A 25,740-nucleotide genomic window follows, 5' to 3' on the forward strand; every position below is an offset into this window, starting at 1 on the left:
TCGCAACCACTCTGCTGGGTGAAGCTGCTTTGCCCATTTTGGTCTGTGGTACCACTTCTGCGAATGGCCTAGATAGGCCTAGTGTTTGGAATTGGTAAACATTCACTCAATATTTCTGCATGTCATTATTTAGGGATCATTCCTTGTATTTTGTTTGCATGAAAGGAGCAATAAATCTCCTTTTGTATGCTTGTACTACTACACCGTCATTTACTTTGTTCCCTAGATCATTTCAACCCCATAAGACATGCTGTGAGAGCAGTCAAAAATGAGAAGTGAACTGTACTATACGACATTACCTCCTCGTGCCCTGTTGTAAAAGACTACGAAGGGGCTTCTAGACCAACCTGGACAGAGTGCGTTCCCCACGGCTCCAGGCAAGCAAAGCCTGCAACTCGGGCTGCAGAAACGTTTCAAGCAGGTCTTGCACGCATGCCAACTCTTCACTGGTAGGCACGTGCCACTTGATGTCCAGATGATCTAGGTCTCCCGCTCGACCCCACTCCTACAAGAATGCACAATCAGACACAATTAGGTACTCTTCAATCTTGGGTTCTTATGTCTTGCAGGCATTATACAACATGCTTTATCATTATTACAGAAGAATCCAATGGCAATCAGGCTAACTTTCTGTTCTCTTATCATCTAGCAATGTCCCTGTGATCGCTTTTCGTCATGAAAAAAAAAAATGCAGAAGTAAGTAAGCCATTTATGCTAACAAGGTTGAAGCTTAAAGGCCATCATCATCATCATCATCATCATCATCATCAGCAGCAGCAGCAGCAGCAGCAGCAGCCTGGTTACGCCCACTGCAGGGCAAAGGCCTCTCCCATATTTCTCCAACAACCCCGGTCATGTACTAATTGTGGCCATGCCGTCCCTGCAAATTTCTTAATCTCATCCGCCCACCTAACTTTCTGCCGTCCCCTGCTACGCTTCCCTTCCCTTGGAATCCAGTCTGTAACCCTTAATGACCATCGGTTATCTTCCCTCCTCATTACATGTCCTGCCCATGTCCATTTCTTTTTCTTGATTTCAACTAAGATGTCATTAACTCGCGTTTGTTCCCTCACCCATTCTGCTCTTTTCTTATCCCTTAACGTTACACCTATCATTCTTCTTTCCATAGCTCGTTGCGTCGTCCTCAATTTGAGTAGAACCCTTTTCGTAAGCCTCCAGGTTTCTGCCCCGTAGGTGAGTACCGGTAAGACACAGGTATTATAGACTTTTCTCTTGAGGGATAATGGCAACCTGCTGTTCATAATCTGAGAATGCCTGCCAAACGCACCCCAGCCCATTCTTATTCTTCTGATTACTTCTGTCTAATGATCCGGATCCGCAGTCACTACCTGCCCTAAGTAGATGCATTCCCTTACGACTTCCAGTGTCTCGCTGCCTATTGTAAACTGCTGTTCTCTTCCGAGACTGTTAAACATTACTTTAGTTTTCTGCAGATTAATTTTTAGACCAACTCTTCTGCTTTGCCTCTCCAGGTCAGTGAGCATGCATTGCAGTTCGTCCCCTGAGTTACTAAGCAAGGCAATATCATCAGCAAATCGCAAGTTACTAAGGTATTCTCCATTAACTTTTATCCCCATTTCTTCCCAATCCAGGTCTCTGAATACCTCCTGTAAACACGCTGTGAATAGCATTGGAGAGATCGTATCTCCCTGCCTGACGCCTTTCTTTATTGGGATTTTGTTGCTTTCTTTATGGAGGACTACGGTGGCTGTGGAGCCGCTATAGATATTTTTCAGTATTTTTACATATGGCTCGTCTACACCCTGATTCCGTAATGCCTCCATGACTGCTGAGGTTTCGACAGAATCAAATGCTTTCTCGTAATCAATGAAAGCTATGTATAAGGGTTGGTTATATTCCGCACATTTCTCTATCACCTGATTGATAGTGTGAATATGGTCTATTGTTGAGTAGCCTTTACGGAATCCTGCCTGGTCCTTTGCTTGACAGAAGTCTAAGGTGTTCCTGATTCTATTTGCGATTACCTTAGTAAATAGTTTGTAGGCAACGGACAGTAAGCTGATCGGTCTATAATTTTTCAAGTCTTTGGCGTCCCCTTTCTTATGGATTAGGATTATGTTAGCGTTTTTCCAAGATTCCGGTACGCTCGACGTTATGAGGCATTGCGTGTCCAGGGTGGCCAGTTTCTCTAGAACAATCTGTCCACCATCCTTCAACAAATCTGCTGTTACCTGATCCTCCCCAGCTGCCTTCCCCCTTTGCATATCTCCCAAGGCTTTCTTTACTTCTTCCGGCGTTACCTGTGGGATTTCGAATTCCTCTAGACTACTTTCTCTTTCATTATTGTCGTGGGTGGCACTGGTACTGTATAAATCTCTATAGAACTCCTCAGCCACTTGTACTATCTCATCCATATTAGTAATGATATTGCCGGCTTTGTCTCTTAACGCATACATCTGATTCTTGCCAATTCCTAGTTTCTTCTTCACTGTTTTTAGGCTTCCTCCGTTCCTGAGAGTATGTTCAATTCTATCCATATTATACTTCCTTATGTCAGCTGTCTTACGCTTGTTGATTAACTTTGAAAGTTCTGCCAGTTCTATTCTAGCTGTAGGGTTAGAGGCTTTCATAAATTGGCGTTTCTTGATGAGATCTTTCGTCTCCTGCGATAGTTTACTGGTATCCTGCCTAACGGAGTTACCACCGACTTCCATTGCACACTCCTTAATGATGTCCACAAGATTGTTGTTCATTGCTTCAACACTAAGGTCCTCTTCCTGAGTTAAAGCCAAATACCTGTTCTGAAGCTTGATCTGGAATTCCTCTATTTTCCCTCTTACCGCTAACTCATTGATCGGCTTCTTATGTACCAGTTTCTTCCGTTCCCTTCTCAGGTCTAGGCTAATTCGAGTTCTTACCATCCTGTGGTCACTGCAGCGCACCTTGCCGAGCACGTCCACATCTTGTATGATGCCAGGGTTAGCGCAGAGTATGAAGTCTATTTCATTTCTAGTCTCGCCGTTAGGGCCCCTCCACGTCCACTTTCGGCTATCCCGCTTGCGGAAGAAGGTATTCATTATCCTCATATTATACTGTTCCGCAAACTCTACTAATAACTCCCCCCTGATATTCCTAGTGCCTATGCCATATTCCCCCACTGCCTTGTCTCCAGCCTGCTTTTTGCCTACCTTGGCATTAAAGTCACCCATTAGTATAGTGTATTTAGTTTTCACTCTACCCATCGCCGATTCCACGTCTTCATAGAAGCTTTCGACTTCCTGGTCATCATGACTGGATGTAGGGGCGTAGACCTGTACAATCTTCATTTTGTACCTCTTATTAAGTTTCACAACAAGACCTGCCACCCTCTCGTTAATGCTATAGAATTCCTGTATGTTACCAGCTATATTCTTATTAATCAGGAATCCGACGCCTAGTTCCCTTCTCTCTGCTAAGCCCTGGTAGCACAGGACGTGCCCGCTTTTTAGCACTGTATATGCTTCTTTTGGCCTCCTAACTTCACTGAGCCCTATTATATCCCATTTACTGCCCTCTAATTCCTCCAATAGCACTGCTAGACTCGCCTCACTAGATAACGTTCTAGCGTTAAACGTTGCCAGGTTCATATTCCAATGGCGGCCTGTCCGGAGCCAGTGATTCTTAGCACCCTCTGCAGCGTCGCAGGTCTGACCGCCGCCGTGGTCAGTTGCTTCGCAGCTGCTGGGGACTGAGGGCCGGGGTTTGATTGTGTTGTTCATATAGGAGGTTGTGGCCAAGTACTGCACCAGGGTGGCCAATCCTTCTCTGGTGAGGGAGTGCGTTACCGGTTCTGGTCACCGGGATCAGGCCACACTCCAGGCCTGTTTATGCAATTTTATCAACACGCGGATTTCTTTTTTTTTTTTTAATCCGGTGGAAAATTGCCGGCACCGGGATTCGAACCACGGACCTCTTGCACGCGAGGCGGGTGTTCTACCTCTACGCCACCGCCAACTGCAACAAAATTTCACTTTGACTAAACTTGTTATAAATGGATAGTGTATACCCTTGCAACAATTTTGGCAGAACCGCAGGGCTGGCAACTGTATATGTAGTGCTTTTTGTTAGTAGCCTTTAACCCTTTAATGACGGCACATATATATATACCTCCCAAAAAACTTTTTTTTTCTGCCTAAATGTGGTAAACACATTAAGAATAAGCATTATCAATGAAATAACAAAATATTTCACAGTAACTTTTTCAGCAAAAGGGGAAACAACCCCAGGCAGAAAACTGGAAGTGTGTTTCTCTCCCAAGCCACCTAGGCTTCGTTAGCAATTAGTACACACAGCTCTCATATGTGAACCGCGGGTGTACATTTCATTTGCTTTACATCACGTGTGTGACACCACTGCATCTGGAGATCTTGCATCGGTCTGTCTCCGCTGACCATGCTTTCAAAAGAAAGCGAGTCGCGTGTCAAATTTCTACCTTGTCATGTGTTGCTGCTCTAAACCAACAATGATGCTAGCTGCCTGCCATTCAGGGTTGGCTGAAGACATATAGCCAGAAAATTCATACTGAATATTAAAACTTGGCAAATAAAATATGTTTTCTGGTATGTTGCCTGTAGGCAACATTTATCAATGAAGGGTTAAACAGCACCTAAGCAGACGATACGTGCACCTGGTGGGTGTCGGTATGACGCTAGCCCCAGCAGGTTGCCTCTGGGATTTTTCAGCGTGCCGTAGGCAGCCATAGGTGCCACCTTATTTTGGAGGTCCTGCTGAAAAGCCACACATTCTAAGTCGTGCATTAATTCCAGCGAGTGGTAATGGTGGCATTTTTTTTCAGTTTCAGTATCAAAAATGGATATTTCTGTGAGCTTTTTTATGATGCTTCTGCTCGTATTACAAACATTAAATTTTCACGGAGGCTTTTCTATATCTACACTATCTAAAACTAGGCTTTTATACACAATAAAAAAGTTTGTTGCAGCAGGCCTATAAAATGCTTAAGCTAGTGCTGTATGCCAGTATCAATACTTTTTCTGCACTAGAGTTTTAAGCTGGACTAGTTCAGCAGGACGAGCAAAAAAAGATGAGACAAAGATATAAAAACAGAATAGATGCGCTGTTGTGCCTGTGCATCTCTTTTCCTGTCATCTGCACTACTTCGCCTTATTATTAACAGCAATAAGAAGCAAAAGGTAACAGGCATTACCAGTGTTATCTTGACTCGCATTTTTCAGAAATAATTGCATGTCTCGAAAGCACTGAGCATCTGAATTGTGGGCAAGATAACTTCCCACACAAAAGAACAGGTGTATCAACATGCGATGGACATAGCTTCATTTCACAGCTTCCATTTGTTTTGAGCTGACAACATAATTTACATACAGATCCCAGAAACCTTAAAATAAGTCAGTCTTAATCCCTTCAATGTTTTGGAAGAGTCAACGTGATCCTGGTTAATTTTGCTCTGGACCAGCCCAGCTCGCCAATGACAAATACACCGTTTTCAAAGCAATTTGGATGAACACAGCACATTTACTTGTCTTTTCTTCTGCTGCATAGATAGCTGTAGTGCCAGCATTTGAAATCTGTGGTTATTTCACTGTTTTTCATTTTACTACATAGAAAGCTGCACTTTTTCAGCTCTTTGAAAGCCATATTGATTCAGTTTCAGTGCACTATAACACAGATAGTGGTTATTTTGTCAATGCTGGACGAGTGCGTTTATTGCGGCTTTTTTTTTTCTATTACGTATATAGGTGGTAGCAGTTTGTCAGCTCTCAAAGACCGTGTTTCTTGGAATTGTGTGCTCTTGGTGCCTTTTGGCATGTTTGAAACGATGGCATCTGCCACTGACAGCTTGCATGCAAGTCGTGCAAGAAAGCCACTGCTCAACTCCGACAGCAAAAGTGAAAGTGATGCACTAGTTTTGTTCTTCGAGCGAAGGGGGTGATGATAGTCTCTTCATTGCTTCTTCTATCAAAAGTGATAATTCGGAAAGCGAACATGACACTGACTTGGCCCAACAGTGGGGGAGCATTCTCATGCTTAAAACATGAAGCAAATTGATTGAAAAAGCTTTAGAAGGGTTTTTGATGAAGTGAAGTTTGAAAATAAGTAATAAAAAGAAAGCAAAGTAAGGGCACTTTAGGTCAAAATAATAAAAGTGTTTAAAAATGAAGCAGGTCACTGATCAAGAGTAAATTAAAAAAGAATTTCGGGATCTGTATAGATCCCTTTCACAAGCGTTCCGGTTGATCTTGCTGTCGAAACTTCCAGACACTTACTTCACAATGACCCGACACAGCAGGACTGCACACGGTTGGGCGTAACTAAGACGTGCACCTCATTGCGGTTTCGCCTGTCCAACATGCACTTCTCGTGCAATGGCGCATTCTACAGGCAAGTTTTTGGTACCACAATGGGAGCATCCATTTCAGTCATGACTGCAAACCTGACGATGGAAGCACTTGAAGCCAAGGCCTTGGAGTCATTTCAGCCTAGACCAAAGTATTCTTGTATTCTTGAGATACGTTGACTATTGCTTCTGCGGGATAGACAAGAAAAATGTGCAGCGTTTCCTCAACTACCTAAATGGTGTCGAGCCTTCCACCAAGTTTGCCGTGGAAGAAGACAAAGACGATTGCCTCCCTTTCTTGGACCCACTGGTAAAGCATGATCCCACCAGCCTCACATTTAGCGTCTACTGGAAGCCATATCACTCAGGTAGATACCTAGGTTTCGAGTCAGTTCATCCGAGAGCCCACAACGCTTAGTGATTCGTTTGTTAGTGGGACGGGCCCTCCGCCCTTGTTCTGATGCAAGCAGCCCGCAAGAGGAGGAACACTGAAGAGGATCTAACGAGGAATCGGTACCCCATGCATTTTATTTGGAGGACAACCAAGTTCCTGACGAATAATCAGCAGATTGACAAACAAGCCATGGACGCTTTGGCATCAAGACAGAAGCGCGCTACTGTCTTGTATATTCAAGGTGTTTGCAAAGTCCTAGCTCGTGTTTTTAAACAACACAGTGTACAAATCATGCATGTGCCAGCAAGCAAGCTTAAAGGAGACTTGATGAGCATGAGGGATCCTCCCAATCGGGCACGTTTTCCTGGCATGGTGTACTACAAGATTCCATGCGCCAATTGCGAATCAATGTATATTGGCGAAAGCGGAAATTCCTGCAAGCATCTCAAGGAGCACAAGAACGATGTTGCGAAAGTCCACACAGTGACAAATGCCCTCGCAGAGCATGCCAAGAAGATGGGTCACGAGATAAACTGGGACAATGCGTGTATTGTGGCCACAGAGAAGAACCTGACAATGAGGCTCAATCTGAAGTCACTAATAATTCAAACAACAAATAACACAATTAAAAGATTATCTGGTACTCCAAACCACGTGTACTCCCAAATTTTGAGTCATGTGCTGAACACTATCTAAGAACCTTGTGCATAGCCGAAATTCCGTTGTGAACAAGGGATCCAAATGAATCCCGAAATGTCATTTTATTTCTATATTAACTTTGGTCAGTGACATGCTTCATTTTTGAACAATGCTTTTACCTGACCAGACGGTATTTCGTTGAACTCTTGACTCTAATAAAACATGTAAGGAGTAATCCTTTATTATGACATCACAAGCGAGGCACCTTTTGTTGCTTTCACATCGGTGAAGTTTATATATATATTTTTTTCATCAGCGGTTCAAAGGAGCCTGTCACTGTTTATCAGTCAAATTACCAGCTGGAGATGTCTGATGAATCCATATTTTGCACTGTTTAGTAACCGAATCACCAAGAAGCGGTGTCCAACAAGCTACACCCACCCTGATAGGCAAGTAGTTTGCAAAGTCGAGACACTGCTCCCATGGTATTGCTGTCATGCGGTAGTCAAGAGGGAAGACCAAGCTGCAAGCCCGAAGGATGTTTCGGAGCAGGCTGCTGGCCAGCAGATAGCCGCGTCGTGATGACAGGTGCAGTGTGCGATGCAGCACATCCCGTAGCGAGGGGAGGTGCGGAAGCAGCTCCTTACCATTGCAGCGCACCATCTGCAACAAACGATCAGACAGGATGGAAAGGTTACAGGTGTGTGCTAGCAGGGGCAGTCTTTGACAAATACTTCATGTTAACCTGCTTACCAGTAACATGCTTCCAAATACTTCGACAAAGGCATAAACAAAGACACAGCAACAATGGTAGTTTTGTATTATGTCATACAGGAGCAGTGCTGCACCTTTAGTTACCGATTTATAACATCAGAGGATCAGGCAGGTTTTATACATGACTGCTGAAGACTGCTTATGACTGTAGAGGACTGTCGTATGACTGCAGAAGCTGCACATGATGCACATGGCTCCTCATGATTGCAGATGACAGTGCACTGCACAGCACTGTGAAAAATTGCACACGATCTAGCACTGTGTGCAACTTTGTAAGCCCCTATACGACTGCAAATGACTCGGAAGGAATATACATAGGACTAGGATGCTAAATAAGACACTGTGTGTAACTTTGCAGGATCCAACATTTGCACAGGTTTCTTCTTTTTCTTTCTTTCATCAGACACTTCTTTTTCTTCTCCGATGTCAAGATGTGCAACAATCTTGCAGCAGTCAGAAAGTGCATCAAATGATATGCAAAGACAACATGCCCATTCACATTACCTCGGAAAGCAACAGCAGGTCAAACAGAAGCTCATCATCAAGCAGTTCCTCTGTGGCCACCTCTTCAGATCCGGTCAGCGCCAGGACAAGCTTGGTGAAGTGTGGCACAAACGTAGCCAGTGCCAGGTTGGGATTGACCTAAATTATGCACAGAAAAATGCATGCACAAACAGTGCTTCATTTTAAACGGATTTTAAACAATGCGTCTATATAGGACAGTCAGTGCCCTCTTTAATTAATTATAGCACCCTTATTAATTTGCTCTATAAATGAAGCGATTACAACATGGTCACTTAGTTCACATTTGTTAAAATCCCTTTCGTCTTCTATTACCTCAGAGTTGCCACTGCTGTCACTTTAGAATCACTTTTACAACAATATTGTTTACAAGATTGTGAAAGGAGTCCTGAACTACCCCTTGGGCTTGGTGAAAAAAAAAAAAAAAAACAGTCAGTAAATAGCACACACTGCTGTGAATATTTCAGCCAAATTTTACAGTCGTGCGCAGTGCATGAAGCTTGTACTGGAGTGCAGTCACTTTTTTTCACACTCACTTTTCAACAGAAGCCTGCTCTGCACTCTTTTCCGGACGCTTTATTTTGTAATAAGGCAGATTCTCATTTGTGGCTGCTAGTGGCCAATAGCCGACATCAATCAAGAAGGGTGTTAGCATCAATATGCTTCTTACTGTGTAAATTTATTGGCTACGTTTAGTAAAAAGTAAGCGAAAATATTTTTTTGAATTTCTATAAGAATTACATACTTCCGGAAGAAGTTGACTATCGTCTGATCACACTCGGCTGCAACCACCTGGGTAGGAATTGAACTTTGGTCACTCTGATTATCAGTGTTGTAGCTGTCGGGTCTTGCTAATTTAGACTAGTTTTGAACAGTCAACTAGCCTCAAACAAAACGAAACCTAAGGTCAGACCACATGCACGCTTGCCAGCGCTCGCTCGCTCCTGGCCGCTCCTGGTTAGATGCCTTAGCAGACTTCGCTTCATATTGAGCTATTGATGGCACTTTGAAATGTGCAATTTGGATGTGGCCACTACCAGTCAGTCAAACTGGTGCAGGACAAAGCCAGTACACACCACGTAGTGCGACCAGACTGGAGTACATGAGCACGAACACACACTCCAGCCCTGTCATGTACAAAGCAAACGCTGCGCATATGCACTTCAGTTGCATGTAGCTGCGGTTTCCTACGTTGTGTAGATACCGCGGCTGCCACGAGGTACCATGGCAAGTTCACTGGCTGAGCACACCGTGGCTCGCTGAGGACAACTGCCTTTGGCTATGTTTGGCAGGTTGTAGGCACCAAAATTCAAAGTAGTGGCGTATACAGGAACATGCAAAATAATATGCACACAATGGTGATAAACTGCACACCATGGTAATATTCAGTGGGTGGAGTGCTTTGGGGGCATGCCCTGCTTCGCTATAGCCTTTGCAAAGGCGAGGCATTGAAGAAGGAATGGGATCACAGTGGAAGAGATCGTAGGCAATCTTTGGTTGCCAAAAGCTCTGCTTCTTTTGAACACACTGAAGTACTTTTTGCGGCAAAGTATTTCTGAAATAGTCTATTTTAACTTCCAATGTATTTCTCGACTTCAAAAGGAAGTAGTTCAGGGTCACTTTAATAGAACCTAGCTTTCCTGTAATGGTAATATCACTCTGAAAGATGTACATTCGTGCTTGATTCTTTATTAATATCTGCTAGTGATTAAAAGCTGTTACAAATTTTGAAGAAACATTAGGACAACTTCTACACAAATACTTAAAGCAATTTCAAACGTTAAAGTAGCTAGTTCTGTGGCATCAACTATGGATGGACCTACAGACACATTGAGGGTTGAAAGAATCTGAATATGAAAGAAAGGCTCACCCGGGCCATACACCGGCACAAGTTGGCAACATAGCGGCCAGACACACGAGTCTCCAGGATTCGGTTGGACACAAAGGAATGCAGTTTTTGCAGAGCTGCCTGTAAAGAAACACAAGCCACAGGATCACTTGCTTAACAATTAGTGCAGCATAAATGGCAAATGTGACCATATTGTGAACAAAGTGTTCACACCTCATCTTCCTCATCTGTACATTTCATCATCGATTCATGTCATCATTGCATCTGTAAATATCGTCATCAGAGCCGCGCCTTCTTTGTCGTCGTAGCGCGAAATATTCAAGAATAAAGATGTTTCTCAGAAGTGGTGGAGGCTGCTCCTTGTTCCCCAAGTCCTCTCCCCGTTTCTCCCTGGAGTTCCGCTCGAGTTGTCACATCACCCCACCGTGTGCCGCTATGTCCAATCAAGACCCACCCTATACAACTGACACCGCTGTCTCTGCCCAGTCTTCTTCCATCTGGACAATCAACACCCATCAGCGTGACCCCCCGAAGTACTAATCGCTGGCTTATGCGAGGCAGACGTCGAAGACTGGATTGATAACTACGATCAAGTCAGCGATTACAATAGGTGAGACAATTCTCATAAGCTATGCAATGTCCCTTTCTACCTCTCTGGCATAGCTAAAAGTGGGTTCTTGAACCATGGGCCCGACCTCCCTGACACTGGTGCCACCATTTCTATCATTTGTGCTGATTTATGCTCCTGTCTATCAAAAGTGACCATGCCATACTGTAGCGTTCCTTTGTGTGGTGCAAACAATGCCAGAATTTACCCAATCGCACAATGTACAGCGCTTGTCTCTATCGATGGCATCCGTCATCACATTGTATTTGCCGTGCTACGTGAGTGAACTCACGCCTTGTCCTGTCATCTTTCTTGTGTCCGTTGTTTTTGCACTAAACAAAATAATTATGGTGAGTGCACTCACAAACTTATTTCGGGTTGGGATTTCTTGTCATCCGCCTCCGTGTTTATCAGCAGTTGCCAGCGCCTCCTTTTCCTGACCAACACCAGTCAGCAATGCCATTCTATAGATGATGCGCATAGCCGTTTCGTAACGGCCACAGATAATGTGCTTTTTTTGGCCCTCTAGAGAAAAAATCATCGCCGTTTGTTCTGCCGAGATTGTATGGCTGCATTTCATCTAGAGGAATTGTGATCACTCCCAGCCTTCTTCTTTTCACTGATGGATGCGCAATGCTTACTGCATTGAACACTACTCCAGATCCCCCAGTTGTTGCCCTGTGGATCAACTACCACATGCACTGTTGATGCTCTACCTGTTGTCCTCGTTCCTTTGACTGTTGCATGATGGAATCAACTTTGCCTCCTCTCGACTCTTGTTGCTCTCTTCTGACAAGTTCTATCAGCCCAGACCTTTCACCTACTCAGACTTGCGATCTACTCGATTTGCTGAAAACACACAGTGCCTTGTTTGACGTCCACTCACTGTCCTCGGTAAAACACCTGTCGCCACTCATCGCACTCAGACCAATGGCTCCTGCATCATTCACCGACGTCCACACAGAGTGTCTCTTACCGAGAGCAAGGTCATCGAAAAAAATGTGCGATATGATTGACTGGAATAGAATATGCCCTTCCTCAAGTCCCTGGTCTCCTCCAGTAGTTGTTGTAGAGAAAAAGGATGGCTCAGTTTGCTTTTGCGTTGATTACCGCGCCCTCAACAAAATCACACGCAAAGACGTTTATCCCCTGCCACGAACTGATGACGCAGTAGACTTGCTGGGCGCTGAGCACTTCTCCAGTCTTGATCTTCAATCTGGCTACTGGCAAATACCAATGTACGTGCCTGACAAAGAGAAAACAGCATTTGCCACCCCTGATGGGCTTTACGAATTCAATGTGATGTCTTTCAGACTCTGCAACGCACCTGCCACATTTGAGCGCATGATAGACAGTGTCTTACGTGGCCTCACACGTAAGACCTGCCTATGCTATCTTGACAATATAGTTGTCTTTTCTTCAACATTCTCATAACATCTCGAGCACCTTGATGAAGTTTTAACCTGTCTTGCCAAGGCTGGACTGCAGCTGAACACAAAAAAATTTCACTTCACGAGCAAGACCATTAAGGTTCTAGGACAGTTAGTAAAGAAGGGATTCGACTGGACCAAGAGAAGATTGTCGCAGTCCTCAACTTTCCCTGGCCGAAGGAACACCGACATTGGAACACATAACATTCCAGTGCGCGTCACGTCCGGCGGCTGCCACCTCGCCGCTGCTAGACAACACTCTACATAACTGGTCGTGGGAGGCGCGACTCGCGGAAGTGGAATTGGGAAGCCAACTGGCGACCCTTGACCAGGCCCGGCGAGCCGCTGTAACCAGTGGGGCCCTGGAGGAGGGGCTCCACCCACCATAACCAAACAGTCTCTGTTACAATAAACGTTTACTCTCTCTCTTCCCTGGCCAACCCATTAAAAGACGTGCAGTTTTCTCAGTCTCGCCTCCTACTTCTGCCATTTTATACGCAACTTCGCAACGCTTGCATCTCCACTCCACCAACGTCTTGGAGCTGCCGTACCCCTTGTTTGGACAGAGGCCTGTGAAGCAGCTTTTCAGGCTCTAAAACGCTTTGCTCATGTCCGAGCCGGTATTATGCCATTTTGACACAGCTGCACCTACCATCGTCCACGCCGACGCTAGTGGTCATGGCATCAGCGCTGTTTTATTACAACGTGACCATACCTCTCATGAGCGAGTCATTGCCTACGCCAGTCGTTGCCTGTCCACAGCAGAGAAAAATTATACAATTACTGAACAGGAATGCCTTGCTGTTGTTATGGCTGTGTAAAAATTCCGCCTGTATTTACATGGCCGCCGTTTCATGGTCAATAAAGACCATCACGTGTTGTGCTGGCTCTCCTCATTGAAGAACTTATCAGGTCGTCTTGGGCGCTGGGTGATTCACTTGCAGGAGTACGACTTTGACAAAATGTAAAGATCTGGAAAGAAGCACCAGGACACCGATGCCCTCTCCCTCATTGCCCGCTTCCGCTCTCGCCTCACCCATCCACACCTCCATAAAACAGCCCGTCTGGTGAGCCACATTCATCCCCTTTACAAATAGCAACACTGGACTGGCAAGGTGCTAACTGTCATCACATTCTTATTGCGCACCAGCATGCAGACCCATGCTGTCAGACAATTCTTGACCACCTTAGCAGTTCCTCCTCGCCCCCAAACTCCCATCTGCATTGACAACTTGACCAATTCGAGTTGCACAACGGTACCCTATGCCGCTACATTTCTCACCCAGATGGCAAAAAATGGGTCCCTGTCATTCCCCATTCTTTGCAAAGTAACATTCTACAAGCTTTTCACGATGATCCAATGGCAGGGAACCTTGGATATTACAAGACGTATGGCCGGATCTGAAGCCGGTTCTCTTGGCCTAGCCTCTCCTCTGTCGTGGCCAAGTATGTCGCCTCTTGCGTGCCTTGTCCATGCCGCAAACGCTCTACATCTGCACCCACTGGGCCCCCGCAACCCTTCCCTTGTCCCGTTTCTCCCTTTGAGGTCATCAGAATAGACTTGTACGGTCGTCTTCCCCTGACTGCCAACGGTAATCACTGGATCGTGACAGCTGTTGATCCCCTCACTCGTTATACTGAGACAGCTTCTGAAGTTGCGGACTTTTTCCTGCGAGGCATCTTTTTCCGCCATGGAGCATGATGCGTTCTCCTCAGCGACTGTGGAAAGGTGTTCCTCTCTTCCATTCTTGCTGACGTTCTACGAACTACCAGCACTGTTCATAAAACAAATTCCAGCTACCATTCACAGACCAATGGCTTGACCAAGCATTTCCATTGTACACTCTCTGGCATGATCTCAATGTACATCAGCCTGGACCACACAAACGGGGATGCAATCTTTCCATTTCTGACTTTTGCCTATAACACTGCACCTCAACGTACCACCAGTTTTTCCCCATTCTTGCTTGTCTTCGGCCGCTCACCAACTTTCGCCCTTGATGCATCTTTCTTCGTGGCGCCTGTCTCATCAGCAATGTCTTTTTCTGAACAATTTGTTTCCCGCCTCGCCCACTGCCACTACCTTGACCACATTAACACCGACATCTCCCAATATGCTCGCAAGCACTGCTACGACTCCACTCGCTTCAGTGGGATCTCCTGCCCCTGGCGGCGAAGTACTACTCTGGACACCTGTATGTGTCCCCGGTTTATGTGACTAATTTCACAGTCGTTTTCTTGGACCCTACCAGATTCTTGAACGAACTTTGCCTGTTAATTACCACATTTCGCCTCTTTGTACTCCCTCTGACCGCCGTCATTGCGGGATCGAGAGTGTGCACGTGTCTCATTTGAAACCTTATGTACGGCACGTTTCGTAGCACACTTCTGTGGCCAGGCTACCCACTTCCGCTACAAGGGGAAATTAGTGTGACCAAAGTATTCGCATCTCATCTTCCTCATCTGTACATATCATCATCGATTCAAGTCATCATCATATCTGTACATATCATCATCAGAGTCACGACTTCTTTGTCATCGTAGCATGGAATCTTCGAGAATAAAGAAGTTTCTCAGAATATGAACAGTGGCTGAGCTGAGCCAACTTTTTGAAATGTGGACCTGTCCTTGTCAGAACAAATACCCTTGTCGTAACAGTAAGTCCATGCTGAGGCTTTTCTTGTTAAGCCAAAGTTGATCACATCAAGTCTATATCCTCTCCTCTGTTTTGAACTCGGAACATAGATGCTCAAATCCATGCAGCTGGGACAGGCTTCCTGTACAGACTACTAGGTGACTTGTAAAAGCAACTAAAAACACCATTATTTTGCAGTCGGCAAACGAGAAAAATGAAAAAGAAAAATTGAAAATTACAGTTGTAATATAATACTTTTCCTGCACCTAATGCAAAAGAACAGGCAAACATGATTACTTTTGTCAGGGGTCACCAATTATCTCAAAATTTATGTAATTCAACTGAGCTTGAAAAACTGAAAAGGTTCTCATGCTCAAGAACTTCCATAAAATTGAGGTCCAAATAATTAAAGCTAATGCTACTTCCAAATAGGTAAAATTAGTGGAAGTCCACTTCGTGATTATTTACAGCCAACTACCAGGCATATCCTCAAGCTGATGTCTTAACATTTTCAGTTGACATTTCAACTTAATTTAAGCACACAGAAAGTGCCTTCCAGTATAAGGTGTGTTTAAAATCATGGCAGAGTATTCTGACCCTGCATACTACTTTCTATAATTATTAAAGGGAAAATCAGACATCCACCTACTTGTAGTAACTGCTACAAAGGGAACCCCTACGGGTTCCTCGAAAGAAAAGCCTCGCAGCTGAAGAAAATTTTTTTATTAATTGCTTCTCTCCACCATGCAGATTTCCACAGAACTATTACGTCAAACTCTTGCCTTTGCTTCGAATTGTTGACAAATTCGACTTCGCCCTACCATCTGCTAGCCGCCTGGTTAGCTCAGATGGTAGAGTAGGTGCAGTGGAAAGGCGGTGGTCCCGGGTTCGAGTCCCGGACCAGGACGAATTTTTCTTCAACTGCGAGGCTTTTCTTTCGAGGAACCCATACGGGTTCCTCGAAAGAAGCTGCTTTTGTTGCAGCTGCTATGAATGCCATTACAGTTTTCTCACATCAGCTATGCCATCCCCCATTTTGATTTTTTCATGCAACCCGGTTATAACAATTGTTGGTTATAACAATGAAATTTTCATGGCACTTGAATATTGTTATGAGTGGGTTCTACTGTAGTAGCAGCTAAGGTGCAACAAAGCCTGCAAGAGGTTCACAACCCTTACCTGGAATATGTTGGGCGAGCACTGAGTCAGAATGCTGCTGAAGGTGGAGGAAAGGCCCACTTCCAGAATGTTCTCCTCCGTGTTCATCTTGTCTGTATCACGGTCCAGCCTTGTCGGATTCTCCAAGCTGCTGTTTTCAATCAGCGAAAAGCACCTACCACCACGAAAGGACACCAGTAAAGAGTTTGTTGCTAATATTCATTTCGACTTGTGAGCTCACATATCAACACTTGTGCATATCATATTAACCGCTAAAAAAGATGAGGGCAGGGAAAGAGAACACTTGTGGACTTGTGTGGCACTCACGTTGACAAGGAACAACAGTGAGTTTACTTAATGAAATGTATTTTTAAATCTATAAAAGCTCAACCATGCACTTTTTGCATGTAAAGTAGTTACTATTTAGCAAGTATGAGATTAAGACACAGGATATCTTTATTTGGCCTCGAAAGGCCAGAACCCGGCTCCATCAACATTATTGTGGTGTCCTGACAGAGATAAATTTGCTGACTTGTGTAGAAATAAGGCCAGGTATCATAACTATGCTCATAAAATAACAGAAACTATAGACCCGCGTGTGTTACTTCTGGCTCTATTTGCATGCAGCAGCCACAGCGATCGCAGAAATGGAGTGGTGCATCATGACATCATGCCGCATCCACATTCTGGGCACAGAAACCAAAAATAATTTGCAGACATAATACTATACAGTCAACTTCAGTTAATTCAAACCTGACGGGACTGACGAAACTGCTCGAATTACCCGGCAGCAAAATTAATGGCAGCAAAAAATGCAGAAACATGCTGTTTGACTTGGCAGTATTGGCTTTTAAAATTAGCTTTGCCGCAATACAGCCATGTTATGCGGTGAAGCATAATAAGTAAGTCGACGTGTACTATTGAAATACCAGTTCAGCAATCTCGCAGTGCTTGTTTCGTGACAAGATGTCTTGGTTTATGAGAAAATTGCATCTGAAGGGCCCACATACCTTTAGCGCAATTCAAATCTCCCGTCCCCGAGTGGGAAGTGGTGATGTTGTATATGCCATCACTGTCAGCGAGTAAAACAGTGCCCGACAGACGGCCCTGTGGTTTCAAGTGCCCTGCCACGGAGCTGAGACAGAGCGTTGGATTCGCCACTGCAACTGCTCTAGGTCAAGTGGCATGGACCATTCGGGTATCCCGCGACATCACGTGGATGTGGCATTCTCTGCTACTTTCATTTTAGGCGAGTTTTGCGAGCCAGCTAATCCTTGGCCGCACTACACAATAACAAAGCTACTGAAACGTGAAAGTGCGGATGGCACGGAGTGCAGAAAATGAAAACTTTCAACCACCCGCGTCGTTGTGATGGGTAACGTTGATGAGTTATTTTTTCTAAAAACCAAATAGAACTGGAAAATTAGCATTTTCTTTTGTCTTGTAATTCAATACAATCACCTTTTTATTACAAGTGGTAGAGTGCTAGTGACAGAATTATAATGAGGAGTGCCTTTGTCATCGGGTTAATACTTGAATGTCTTAGGGAAGTCTCTAATTGTGTTATGCATTTAACTCAATTTCTCGAGTACTAAAGCTCTGTCTGCGTTAATATAGACGCTTTAAATGTTCTTGAGCACTAATCTATCACTTCAGCTTGACTTAATATTTGCCTTAAGTGTCCCTTTAATTTACACACACACTAGGAGCGGCGAGATGCCTAATTCAGTTGGCTGGCAGGCCTTCAGAGTTTTAGATAGACCCTGCGCTTTTGTTGGCTTTAAAGGTATCCTCGAGTTTGTGAGTCATTTCATCTTAGCAGAATACGGTCAAGTGCACACGAACAAGGACAGATGAAGGTGTAGACAAGGTGTATTGGGACAAGGTGTAAGAGGCGTATTGGGAATAGTAATGTTTCTTTCTTGAAGGCCATATTCACAGTGAGAACTCACAATGTGGAATGCCACCTAAGGGTGATCGTCTCTGAGAACGGCAGGTGGCAAAAATCGGTTGAAATCTTCTTACAAAGGAATTTAAATCTCTAAAAATTGATGACTCCTTCCAAATCCAAAATTATGAAAAGGTGATAGTTCTTTTTTTTGAAAAAGAATTTTGACAAAGGTTTTTTTGACCTGCTCGTTGGACATAAAAGGTTTATACTACTTCTTGCCACAAGACTAACTCCTCCTTTATGTGGAAGATTGCATAGATAGCTTTGGCTCTGTAGCACTTCAGAATGCAGCAGGTATGTCCATAGAAGGTTTCCTTGAATCGCTAAGCTTTTATCTGAAGTCTACCTACATTAAATGGAATGACCAGATCTTCATTCAAAAGGAAGACGTCTGAATAGGCTCGTGAATAGCTCCTGTCCTTTGGCGATATTTTTTTTAGCTTATTGTGACGGACTAATTTTTCACCACCTCAAAGATTTTATAAAAGGGAGAAATTGGCATCCACCTGAATTGCAGCATGAAGCTACAAGAAAACTCATACGGGTTTTCATGCTGCAATTCGGGTGGATGCCCCCAATTTCTCCCTTTTATGTACTTTCCTCCACCTTATGGGTTCTGCAGAACTGATTTGTCAAAGATTTTAGTAATGTGAATGCGTTCAGATATGTGGGCAACCTTTTCATTTTAATGCAAGGAAACAAACATGGCTTTCCAGCCACTGTAAATTAGCTCTTAGACATTTTGGCCAATCTTGCAATCCTTTAATATTAATGAATAAAATTCCAGAAGATTGTGTTTTACTGTTTTTTGATTTGAAAGCATAACTCCCTAAGAATCATCTGTGCTGGGAGTACCATCCAAGGGCATGTAACCACTTGTTATCTTAACATTCATCGCACTTGAAACTTTATAAAAGAGCAATAGCAGGGCAGTGCTTAGTTAACACCCTGAAGAAATCCTGCTTTCATTCCATTGGAGGAAGTTTCCAAAGGCATGTGACATGACTTATGTCAGCAGGTTGTCCTCACAATGTTCTGGTATTTATAGCTGAAGGGAAGTTTAAAAAAAGAAAAACAAGAAAGTAAAGGTGCTTTCAAGAAGGGAATAGGTTCTACACTGCAGTAATTTCGTACATGCACAATACCTCACGCCACCTAAAGAAGGAATCGTAGCAACGTCAGAGTGGTGCTTTCTGCCTCCGAGAAGCTAGAGAAACTTTGCCAAATGACTAATCCTTTCCAGAAAAAGAAAGAGCTTTGTACTATCAAACATTGTGATCCTTTTGTAACATGTTTCTGGCATGGTATATGAAGTTCCCTTATCATATGGTTCTAGCTATATTGGTTAGATGGTAGGTGTCTGAATGAGACTTCTAGAACACAAGAGAAACGTGGGGAATTAACATGATGGGAACCTTTCTGTGCATTGTCATGAGTGTGGAATAAAGAACAAGAAGCCATGTAAACCGTTGTTCCAGATGTGTAGGTCAGTAGCCAAAAATAAGAACCAGGATGTTAGGAAGATACTAGAAGCAGACTGCATTAGAAAGGTGGGTGCATCATGTGTCAGCGCATTTTTGTATGCCTGTCGTCTAAAGAAACTAAGTTTCTGAGCATGGCCACCTGATGTCGGCATTTCAATCTTGTGACGTCATGAAGGAAAGTGTTCATATTATGTAATTTTGTGAATAAACTATCAGTTGGACATAAGCGCTCATGCTGTCTACATCTCCCTCTGTCCTTGTTTGTATGCACTTGACCGTTTTCTGCTATGCAAAACCAACTCACCCAAAAGTCAGTGCTCCTGATTTTCATCTTTAGCTTCTATTCTTTATAACTAGCTTTTCCAAAACACAGATGGTTTTCCTTTGCTTCTTCAAGCATGGCGCGTGCACATAATAAAGGAACATTTACTAGGCCCTGTTAATGGTCTCATACGCGAGGTACACATGGTTGGTAAAATGAGGGCTTAAATCACCACAGCGAAATCAGAAATGGCTCTGAATGGCTTCCAGCATGCTTATCAGGCATCTAGCAGCTAGTATGGTGACCAGAGACGGTGCATGCACCACTGAGCCACTGTCCTGTAACAGTGGCTCCTTTCAATTCCTGGTATGTTTCCCTAATACCAAGCTATATTGCAGCGAAGCTGACCAGCCAAGTTTTAATTATTCAGCTAAAACCAATTTTGACATCGAAAAAATAAATATAAAAATATAAATAGTGGTTTGGCCTCATAGAAATGCATGGGCACAAGCCAGGACTGTTGCTTGGGATCCAATTAACCAAGAATCGAATCAACCAGAGTTGAATGAATGAAGTGTACTGTAGTAAATTGTTTAGTTTGCTCTGACGTTTGCTAGTCTAGTTTTCTAGGGTTTAGAGGATTTCCCTGCTCATTTACTGTAAAAAAGAGAAGCTTGAAATGTCACGTCAGTTAATAAGTTATCCTGCCAAGTTAGCTGTTCCATACAAGCATTTGCAGAGTTCACAATCGTTGAAAATCCATCACACACACACGCTATTTTCTGAGCAATCAAACAAAAAGAAACGTGACCAATAGAAAGTGCTTACACTCTGTGCCATAAACATCATGCAGCACAGCAAAGGCTGAGGGCTTGCGTCAATGAATCGGTCATGAAACCTGGCTGCTCATTTCAGGACTCGCCCATGATGAACTAATACCGTATGTACTCGTGTAAGGGCTGCACTTTTTTTCTATAATCTGGGCTGGGTGCGGCCTTTACACGAATCAGGCCGATGACGGCCCGCTAAAGGTTCCCACTGTTCCACAACTATAGCAGAGGGCAAAAGAGGCACAAATGACAATGTTGCAGTAAATGACCTCAGATGCTGGCCCATCATCCCTGACCAATACTGACCCAAACAGGGCTCCCTCCTCTAGCATCATCTACCGGCAACGGAACAAACTTCACTTTCTGGCGGGACATGTTAAATTTTTTCCCCCAAATTTTGCACTTCAAAGTGGGGGTGCGACCCTTACACGAGTATACATGGTAATTCTTCCATGAAGCTGCTCCATTCAGTTAGCATCACAGTGAAAGCAATCAGAGGCATACAATGGGGGTGCCCTTCTACTGGTTCTCTCTTCTGATTGGCTGATGCAACCCATAGCTATGGTAGCTAGAGGACTAGGTGTGTCAACTGACTCATCTGCAGCATAGTTTGCCACTCCTTCGCGTTGTGACGCAAAAGCATGGCCCTGCGCTCCAGTACAGTAAAATCTCGTTAAACCGCACCTGCTTAAACAGTAGTTTCATTTTAACAGTAGTGAAGTCAAATCCCCGACTCAGTGGCCACTGAACATAATGTGTTTTGTATCCACATAAACCATACGAGCTTATTGTGCATGTATCGGTTAACATATAGTGTTTCCACTTTTCGTCCCACAAACACGGCGGTGCGTCGTCTCTATCGGGTTGCCCGGCAGAACAGAGCCTCGGAGATCAGGACCACGTATCAGAACTATGGCCTCCAAGCGCCCTGTGCGTCTCTTGTCTACCATGCCTCTTGTCTACACCACACTATGATTGATGACACGTACAGGAGCACCATTCTACTGACAGCAGTGCCAACTTTGTGTCATGAGGCGGAGAAGTGGTGAACTACGCTCAATCGGCCTACCTACTCCTCTAGCAGCCTCTATACCATAGCTTTCGCTGCCCTGCATAAACTTGGTGAGATAGGGACTTATTCAGCTCAGGTGGCATGCAGGGCGTGTCCACACCTTTCCATGAGCTGTAGCACGAAGTCCTCAAAGCCTGCAGTGGCCAAGCACACATCTTGCTCAATTTCAGTGAGGTCTGTGCGAATGCTCACAGCCTTGGAGCAGTCCACCAGGGGAACAAGGGTGGCAAATGTTGAGATGAACTGGAATGTCACCTGCACAGAAATGCACAGTTGTGCCTTTCTAAAGAGTGGTTCCAACAAAAAATATAAAGTCAGCAGGCTTCAACAATTTTTCCAGCTCTGAATTAATTTACTGTAACAGGCTTTACAATGAAAAATATTAACTTCTCAAGAACGACTCCTTCTCTGTCATGCATCCAAAGTCATCACGATACACCACAGTATTGCCTGTTATGTCCTTTAAAATGCATGCACAGATGCCCGTTCCCTTAGTCTATGGGGCGTGCAAACTTCCCCCAAAATTACCAAGCCCCAAAGTGGCATGCTAGCCCATTGGTGAGTGCATTCAGCTCCTAACTGCACATTGCCACAGGAAAACGTGTTCAGATCCCAGCGGCAGCAGCTGCCATTATTCTGTGCTCTATGGTGAGAGTGAAGCTGGCATTGAGGAGGCGGCCTGGTGATGACACAATAATGACGACAATGATGACGGTGGCAATCATTGTCACTGTCAAAAAGGACACATGGAGAGACAGACACAGCAAACCCTGTTTTGGGCTTCTAACAGCCGTCACCATAAAATAAATAATTCTTCTGATCTTTACGTACATGGACAAAAGAAAGAAGTCTGTTCGTATTTTGACGAACTCATGTGGCACTGTTTTTCACAGACAGCAAGGTTATGTTCCCTCTGATGAAAAAGCTCAATTTTGAACTTCACAGTTAATGGGCTTCAAATGATTGATCCATTCATGTGGTTAAGTTTAAATACCAAATGCAATGACATTTCACATTGCTTAAATTAGTTATCAATGAGTGGGGCATACTTTTGAAGCATTAGTGGCAAGCTGCAGGACTGGTAACTGTAATTATTACCAGCCCATAAAAAGCACCTAAAAGCAGGTGCATGCAGATGGCGGCCCTTTTTCCAGTTCCAGTATCAAAAATGTGTATTTTTGCTAGCTTTTATTGATGCATTCACTCATATTTCAGATGCAAAATTTTTAATGGAGGCTACTAATGCTATTTGAAACAAGGCTCTTAACAAAGTCCAAAATTTCGTTTCGCTTGGTCCAAAAGCAGCACAGGGGCTGTTGGAGATGTGCCATTCGGGTCTGGATTCATTTTGACCTCTTCGAGTATTTTAGCATGCACACTAGGCTCGGTACACAGCTTTTTGCGCTCTGCCCTCATGAAGCTGCTGCTGCAGGTGAGAGTTGAACCCACGACCTCACGGTCAGACTTTGACCAATCTGACGCACAGAAACAGGGGAGCAGCCCATAGCACTCACGATGCACTTGCGAATGTCATTGGGGTCGATGCCAGGCAAGCAGCTGTTCAGCAGGGGTACTACGTGGGAGGGGCCCTCGGGAAAGAAGCGGCCTCCCTGCACCAGGCTGCGTGCCACCGCCAACACGCAGTGCATGGCAGCTGTTAGGCGGTGTGGCTCTGTCAGAGTCTCCAGTGAAGAGTACAGTCTGCACACCAAGGAAAGAAGAACATTTCTTAGCTCAATAAAATAAGACAATTGAACAGCACTGGAAAAAATAGATTCCTGGCTTTTGGCTTAGTCAGGTCAGGCAGTTGATCTATGTTTTTGTCTCAAAAACTATACAAATTTTTTGTGCTTACAGTTGGTTTGTTTTTGCTCAAAATTCACAGCGAGATTTTATTTTATGGTCCTGATTTTTCACTACGACACTTAGCACTTTTCTTTGCCTAGTTTCTCAAGGGAAAAAGAAAAAAAAAATGTGGCAGAAACTACCAGAAGAGGATTGCCCAAATACAAGTGACAGCTTCCCAGTAGACCTGCAGAGATGTGCTGCTATTGACATTTATTCATTAGCTCTGTTGGTAAATGCTATAAGACATGTGAGTGTTGTGACCTTGCATTCCCTCCAGGATCAGACTGCATTACAATTTATGTGAAAACTCTTGCAAGGACACATATCATGCACTGGTAGCAGGACTGACATATCTATAGTCCCCACCTTTGATTACACTATCTCTATGAAATGGGCCACACAGCTATCCAGACATAGTGGGAGAAGAGTGAAAGAAAGGCGGGTTTAAAAAGTGAAATTGCATTTGTCTGAGCCCACTGCCATATGAAATGCACAAACCATATCAGCTGGTCACTTCCAGAATCTATGGCCTGGCAAAGCATTGTCATAAATTACTCCCAGTGGGGTACAGTGTGGACACACTGAGCAGTGCAGACAAAGGCAAATTAAAAATTTTTTTCAATAAACTAAGAAAGGAACAGTGCCAAGCGTTATAGTACAGTATATTGAATAGTTAGAACCATAATATGCGATTTTTCAACAAAATTTATGCAACAGCAAAGCAGTGTAAACACAAAATCTTTTTTAAAAAATGTTTTCAAGATAAATCTCAGGTCACCATATTAACATAAGAGAATTTAACAGAACGATGACCAAAAGGAGATTATTTTGACTTTCACATGGAAGTGCTATTAGAACATTTTTGTTGTTTTCTCCTCTTATTTGTTATACTGCACGCGATTAAATATCATTGGCAGATGTACAATGGGTGTATTGAAACCTTTATTGAAAATTTCATAGTGGTGATTTAATGGTTATTGCAAAAGAAATGCGTGAGCACTACTTTGCCCCTTTTGGAGGTCCCGGATCCATGCTTTAAACTGCGTTCACCACATTGCTAAGTGTTGTTCAGGAGCTCACCCAACCCTTGTCCTGCCTCTTCAAGGAGCATAGTGTAACTGGCAGTGGTCGGCAGCAGAGCTCCATTAGTTGGTGTGCGTGTGCATGCACACACACCCACGCATGCACACTCTTCTAAGCACCGCCCATCTCCTTTCTAATTGTACCACCATGTTTGGTTTCCCACATATATACCTATTTCCACTTTGACCCTCCTAATGCTAATGCATTAAAAGCCCTATTTGTACAGCCATGACCATGTTTTAGGCTAAGCCACGTTTGAGACGAGCCTCGCAGACCCACATCCTGATATTTCTGTTGTGGCACATTAGGAAACTCACTTAGGGAAGGGTGCTGGGTTTCCCTCTAATTAATAAGAAACTCTATGGTTGCGGGAAGCCAGCTTTACTTCTAAATGTAGACATAAGGCAAGCACTACTACCTACCTTTCTATCACAGGCGGAATAACCAGTTCTGGTCGAAGAAGGGCGAGGTCTTGCAAAGCGACAGCTGCACCGGAGCTGCCTCCCTTGCTAAACATAGAGAGCAGAACCACTGGTTGCACGCTCTCCACAAACGATGTCACTTCTGCGTCAGTCAAGCGGTGTGACTCTGGAGGAATTGGCTCCCAGGTGGGTGGCCTGTAACGCTCCCTGCACATTTGCAGCACATGGTGAAGCAGTGCTCAGAATGGTTCTTGAACAAGTTGAACGAAATTAAACCTAATGCATATTTTGTTCAACGAAAGGAAAGAAGCAGCCATAAAAGTGCTATTGACAGCTGAACATCTTGGCCACACACACAGTTGACAGCAATTAGGCTTGATGAAAAGCTTGATTAAGCTTGATGAAAATTAATTTCAGCAGTTAAGCAATTGCACAGGGGACAGTGC

The 25,740-nt window shown here is 44.1% G+C and overlaps 1 protein-coding gene across 1 annotated transcript in view; it reads right to left on the minus strand.

Annotated features, from left to right (window-relative positions):
• LOC135916476 (proteasome activator complex subunit 4A-like) overlaps nucleotides 1-25,740 on the minus strand; it is a 119,909-nt gene that overhangs the window by 63,597 nt on the left and 30,572 nt on the right. Inside the window, exons 10-17 of the mRNA XM_065449841.2 lie at nucleotides 25,295-25,501; nucleotides 23,456-23,642; nucleotides 22,042-22,196; nucleotides 16,364-16,517; nucleotides 10,534-10,632; nucleotides 8,646-8,783; nucleotides 7,809-8,030; nucleotides 348-505 (exon numbers count right to left, since the gene is read on the minus strand). Coding sequence (XP_065305913.2) covers nucleotides 348-505; nucleotides 7,809-8,030; nucleotides 8,646-8,783; nucleotides 10,534-10,632; nucleotides 16,364-16,517; nucleotides 22,042-22,196; nucleotides 23,456-23,642; nucleotides 25,295-25,501 — 1,320 coding nt within the window. The remainder of the gene's footprint in view (nucleotides 1-347; nucleotides 506-7,808; nucleotides 8,031-8,645; nucleotides 8,784-10,533; nucleotides 10,633-16,363; nucleotides 16,518-22,041; nucleotides 22,197-23,455; nucleotides 23,643-25,294; nucleotides 25,502-25,740) is intronic.

This window comes from Dermacentor albipictus, chromosome 7 (assembly GCF_038994185.2).
Source record: "Dermacentor albipictus isolate Rhodes 1998 colony chromosome 7, USDA_Dalb.pri_finalv2, whole genome shotgun sequence".
Taxonomy (NCBI): Eukaryota; Metazoa; Arthropoda; class Arachnida; order Ixodida; family Ixodidae; genus Dermacentor; species Dermacentor albipictus.